Here is a 6,000-nt window from a genome sequence, read left to right on the forward strand (position 1 = left end):
TTGCATCTACGTTCATCAGGGATATTGGTCTGTAGTTTTCTTTTTTGGTGGGGTCTTTGCCTGGTTTTGGTATTAGGGTGATGTTAGCTTCATAGAATGAGTTTGGGAGTATCCCCTCCTCCTCTATTTTTTGGAAAACTTTAAGGAGAATGGGTATTATGTCTTCCCTGTATGTCTGATAAAATTCCGAGGTAAATCCATCTGGCCCGGGGGTTTTGTTCTTTGGTAGTTTTTTGATTACCTCTTCAATTTCGTTGCTGGCAATTGGTCTGTTTAGATTTTCTGTTTCTTCCTGGGTCAATCTTGGAAGGTTATATTTTTCTAGGAAGTTGTCCATTTCTCCTAGGTTTCCCAGCTTGTTAGCATATAGGTTTTCATAGTATTCTCCAATAATTCTTTGCATTTCCGTGGGGTCCGTCGTGATTTTTCCTTTCTCGTTTCTGATACTGTTGATTTGTGTTGACTCTCTTTTCTTCTTAATAAGTCTGGCTAGAGGCTTATCTATTTTGTTTATTTTCTCGAAGAACCAGCTCTTGGTTTCATTGATTTTTGCTATTGTTTTATTCTTCTCAATTTTATTTATTTCTTCTCTGATCTTTATTATGTCCCTCCTTCTGCTGACCTTAGGCCTCATCTGTTCTTCTTTTTCCAATTTCGATAATTGTGACATTAGACCATTCATTTGGGATTGCTCTTCCTTTTTTAAATATGCTTGGATTGCTATATACTTTCCTCTTAAGACTGCTTTTGCTGTGTCCCACAGAAGTTGGGGCTTAGTGTTGTTGTTGTCATTTGTTTCCATATATTGCTGGATCTCCATTTTGATTTGGTCATTGATCCATTGATTATTTAGGAGCGTGTTGTTAAGCCTCCATGTGTTTGTGAGCCTCTTTGCTTTCTTTGTACAGTTTATTTCTAGTTTTATGCCTTTGTGGTCTGAAAAGTTGGTTGGTAGGATTTCAATTTTTTGGAATTTTCTGAGGCTCTTTTTGTGGCCTAGTATGTGGTCTATTCTGGAGAATGTTCCATGTGCACTTGAGAAGAATGTATATCCCGCTGCTTTTGGATGTAGAGTTCTATAGATGTCTATTAGGTCCATCTGCTCTACTGTGTTGTTCAGTGCTTCCGTGTCCTTACTTATTTTCTGCCCAGTGGATCTATCCTTTGGGGTGAGTGGTGTGTTGAAGTCTCCTAGAATAAATGCATTGCAGTCTATATCCCCCTTTAGTTCTGTTAGTATTTGTTTCACATATGCTGGTCCTCCTGTGTTGGGTGCATATATATTTAGAATGGTTATATCCTCTTGTTTGACTGAGCCCTTTATCATTATGTAGTGTCCTTCTTTATCTCTTGTTACTTTCTTTGTTTTGAAGTCTATTTTGTCTGATATTAGTACTGCAACCCCTGCTTTCTTCTCACTGTTGTTTGCTTGAAATATGTTTTTCCATCCCTTGACTTTTAGTCTGTACATGTCTTTGGGTTTGAGGTGAGTTTCTTGTAAGCAGCATATAGATGGGTCTTGCTTTTTTATCCATTCTGTTACTCTGTGTCTTTTGATTGGTGCATTCAACCCATTAACATTTAGGGTGACTATTGAAAGATATGTACTTATTGCCATTGCAGGCTTTAAATTCGTGGTTACCAAAGGTTCAAGGTTAGCCTCTTTAGTATCTTACTGCCTAACTTAGCTCGCTTATTGAGCTGTTATATACACTGTCTGGAGATTCTTTTCTTCTCTCCCTTCTTGTTCCTCCTCCTCGATTCTTCATATGTTGGGTGTTTTGTGCTGTGCTCCTTCTAGGAGTGCTCCCATCTAGAGCAGTCCCTGTAAGATGTTCTGTAGAGGTGGTTTGTGGAAAGCAAATTCCCTCAGCTTTTGTTTGTCTGGGAATTGTTTAATCCCACCGTCATATTTGAATGATAGTCATGCTGGATACAGTATCCTTGGTTCAAGGCCCTTCTGTTTCATTGTATTAAATATATCATGCCATTCTCTTCTGGCCTGTAGGGTTTCTGTTGAGAAATCTGACGTTAGCCTGATGGGTTTCCCTTTATAGGTGACCTTTTTCTCTCTAGCTGCCTTTAACACTCTTTCCTTGTCCTTGATCTTTGCCATTTTAATTATTATGTGTCTTGGTGTTGCCCTTCTTGGATCCTTTCTGTTGGGGGTTCTGTGTATTTCCGTGGTCTGTTCGATTACTTCCTCCCCCAGTGTGGGGAAGTTTTCAGCAATTATTTCTTCTAAGATACTTTCCATCTCTTTTCCTCTCTCTTCTTCTTCTGGGACCCCTATAATACGGATATTTTTCCTTTTGGATTGGTCACACAGTTCTCTTAATATTGTTTCATTCCTGGAGATCCTTTTGTCTCTCTCTATGTCAGCTTCTATGCGTTCCTGTTCTCTGATTTCAATTCCATCAATGGCCTCTTGCATCCTATCCATTCTGCTTATAAACCCTTCCAGAGTTTGTTTCATTTCTGCGATCTCCTTTCTGGCATCTGTGATCTCCTTCCGGACTTCATCCCATTTCTCTTGTGTATTTCTCTGCATCTCTGTCAGCATGTTTATGATTCTTAGTTTGAATTCTTTGTCAGGAAGACTGGTTAGGTCTGTCTCCTTCTCTGGTGTTGTCTCTGTGATCTTTGTCGGCCTGTAGCTTTGCCTTTTCATGGTGATAGGAATAGTCTGCAGAACTGGGACGAGTGACGGCTGGAAGGACTTCCTTTCTTGTTGGTTTGTGGCCCTCCTCTCCTGGGAGAACAGCGGCCTCTAGTGGCTTGTGCTGCGCAGCTGCGCGCAGACAGGGCTTCTGCTTCCTGCCCGGCTGCTATGGAGTTAATCTCCGCTGTTGCTGTGGGCGTGGCCTGGCTCGGGCAGCTACTCCAAAATGGTGGAGTCGCGTTGGAGCAGGAGCGGCTGGGAGGCTATTTATCTCCGTAAGGGGCCTCCCTGCTCCCTGCAGCCCAGGGGTTAGGGTGCCCAGAGATCCCGGATTCCCTACCTCTGGATTAAGTGACCCGCCCTGCCCCTTTAAGACTTCCAAAAAGCACCCGCCAAAACAAAACAACGACCACAAAAAAAAAAACAGAAAAAAAATTTAATTAAAAAAAAAAAATTTTTTTTTAATTAAAAAAAAAAAGGTGGTCGTTCGTTTTTCTTTATTCTCCGGTGCCAGCCTCAGGCCTCTGCTCACCGGTCTTTCTGCCCTGTTTCCCTAGTATTGGGGTCCCTGTCCCTTTAAGACTTCCAAAAAGCACTCGCCAAAACAAAGCAGCAAAAAAGCAAAAAAGCAAAAAAAAATGGTCGCGCGCTTTTTTTATGCCCTCTGTCGCCCAGCCTCCAGTGCCTGCTCACTCTTCTTGCTGCCCTGTTTTCCCAGTATTGAGCGCCCTGCACTCTGGCCCGGATGGCGGGGGCTGGGTGTTCGGCAGTCCTGGGCTCCGTCTCCCTCCCGCTCTGCCTGCTCTTCTCCCGCCGGGAGCTGGGGGGAGGGGCGCTCGGCTCCCGCGGGGCCGGGGCTTGTATCTTACCCCCTTCGCGAGGCGCTGGGTTCTCTCAGGTGCGGATGTGGTCTGGATATTGTCCTGTGTCCTCTGGTCTTTATTCTAGGAAGGGTTGTCTTTGTTATATTTTCATAGATATATGTTGTTTTGGGAGGAGATTTCCGCTGCTCTACTCACGCCGCCATCTTCTGCCCCTCTCTCATATTCTTGTCCCATGTAATAGATGAGACAGGTGGTGGTGGTTTAGCTGTTACAGTTACTATTAGCAGCACAGAACAGTTAAGTGACTTGCCCAGCGTCTCTGCTATATAGTAACGACAGTGGGTCTGGAATCCAGGTCTCCATTCTTCACTCAGTCCATGTAAAATTAGATGATACCACGTCTCTGCAGCTGCTTCAGGCAGAGCATCTGTGCACTTTTGGTTATTCTAAGAGCTCACTTTGGAAATCTCAGTGGAGACTATCAACAGCTCACATGAAGAGTAGAAGCTACATTAGCTGTTTATTAGCTATTTCCTGTGGTAGAACGACTGTCTTGTTGATAGAACTGGGAGAGTAGAAGACAACGTGGAGGAGTGTAAGGCTTTCTCCTCCATCATGGTCCAGAACAGGGTCCTTTCCGGCACAGAGCAGGGAACGAAACCAAGCACGGGACAGCTTTGGAGCAGATAGGCTTCGGTCCCAATTCTGCATCAGCTATTGACTAGTCAAGGGATTTTTAGCAGGACTTTTATAACTTCTCTGAGCCTCCATTTCCGCACCTCTGAAATGGGTATAATAGTAATAGCAGCTATGGTACTAGGCTCGTGATTCTTCATCTACAATTCTGACACCTAAAAAGCTCGGAAGTTTCCAAGTTTTTCTGTATGTTTGATGAAAATGCATTTGGCGACAAAGCTGTTTTGACTTGAGCTGGTATGAAGCTATTGTTCATGATCTTCATCTCACTCCATGTGGAGGTTCATACATTTTGCCTCAGAAATATTAATGTGCTTGACTATAGGGCTGGCCCCGGGCCCTACTGGGTGGGATACATAATGTATTGTTTGTGTAATTGTGTTACCTTCCTAAAATGCAAAATAAGCTAAAACACGGCTAGACCCAAGGGCTCCCTATCAGGAGACTGTGACTGGCTGGGGTAGTGGCTACTGTTGTCTTAGTTGTGATGGTTATAGCTAGAACGCAAGCTCTCCAGCTATAATCAGTTAATTAAAAGAAGTGAGAGTCTAGCCTCAGAACAGAATGTTCCTGGAGGAATGATAGATTTTTCGAAGACTTGACAGGCTGGCGTGAGGCAGAGGGGTTATTTATTTAGGAGACTTCGGTCCAAATTTAACTGGGATCAATTGATGAAGTGTTCAGGGAGGGGAAGCGGGAGCTCAGTAGATGGAAGCAGTGGTCATGGAAATGTGCCAACTGCCAGGGGCCCCTTCCCACCGTGCTGGGGTCGCTGTGCTTGGAGGCCGCCCAAGATTGGACCCCCAGCTGGCAGGGCTGTTGATCGTTATGAGGGCTTTTGGATCCTGAATGGGAGGTGAGATGAGAAGATGGATAGAAAGGCCTTCATGCGACCTTCATACCTAATTCCTAGGATTCGGAGTCACTGCCCCCCTACCAACCACCCCCACCCCCAGCCCCACTCGAACAGACAGCCCAGGGGACCCTCGGGGGCCATTCTGAGAGGCTGGGCTGTGACCTCCTGCTTCCCTCCAGGTGTCCGTGTGCCAGGAGATGGTGTCCGAGCTGCGCAGCATCGTCCTGTGTCAGGACAGCGTCCACCCCCGCCGGCGGCGCTCGGGGGTCCCGCCGCCCCGGCCCCCGGCCCCCGAGGAGCGCCAGCCCCGGGGCACCGCGACGCTCAGCAACGGCAAGCTGTGCGGGGCCGGGGAGCCCGACCCGCTGGCGCAGAGACTGGCCCAGGAGGCCGCCCTGGTGGCCCGCGGCTGCGCACACATCCGGGTGTGCCCCGAGTGCCGCCGGTTCCAGGGCCTGCGGGCGCGGCCGTCGCCGGCGCGCAGCGACGAGAGCCTGGAGTGGGACAAGGCCACCAACAGCAGCGAGCCCGAGTAGCCGCCGCGCCGCCCCGGACCGCGGACCCGGCACCCTCACCCAGAGGGCAAAGGGCCGGAGGCAGCGCGCCGGCGCGGGAGCTGCGGCCGCCGGAGACGTGCGCCCGGGGGCGAGGGCACGCCTCCCTGCCCGCCCCGACGACCCCCCTTCTCGGGGGGGCCTCTCCCCCGGCCCGGAGTTCACGGTGTGGGCCCCGGCCCCGCCCGGCCCGGTGAACCCGTGGGTTCATCAGCGCGATTTCCCCCTAGGAAGGGGCAACTGTACCCTGGGTCTAGTTCTTACAGGAAAACAAAACAACAATTAAACTCAACAGGGAAGTTTTTCTTTTCTGGCTTTGTACATCTTTGTGGATGTTCTTTCTGTTCGTTTCCCCTTTCTCTCCGTCCCCCGTTTTTCTTTGTGGTCTTCTCAATTCTGGTCGTTTGT

General features: G+C 47.9%; 1 protein-coding gene across 4 annotated transcripts in view; it reads left to right on the forward strand.

Annotated features, from left to right (window-relative positions):
• GRIK4 (glutamate ionotropic receptor kainate type subunit 4) overlaps positions 1-5,714 on the forward strand; it is a 409,270-nt gene extending 403,556 nt beyond the window's left edge. For all 4 annotated transcript variants that reach the window (XM_057490546.1, XM_057490547.1, XM_036887633.2 and 1 more), the window contains one exon: positions 5,218-5,714. In XM_057490546.1, the coding sequence (XP_057346529.1) occupies positions 5,218-5,574 (357 nt within the window). In that variant the 3' untranslated portion in view covers positions 5,575-5,714. The remainder of the gene's footprint in view (positions 1-5,217) is intronic.
• Positions 5,715-6,000: the final 286 nt, after the last annotated feature.

Source organism: Manis pentadactyla, chromosome 13 (genome assembly GCF_030020395.1).
Source record: "Manis pentadactyla isolate mManPen7 chromosome 13, mManPen7.hap1, whole genome shotgun sequence".
Classification (NCBI taxonomy): domain Eukaryota; kingdom Metazoa; phylum Chordata; class Mammalia; order Pholidota; family Manidae; genus Manis; species Manis pentadactyla.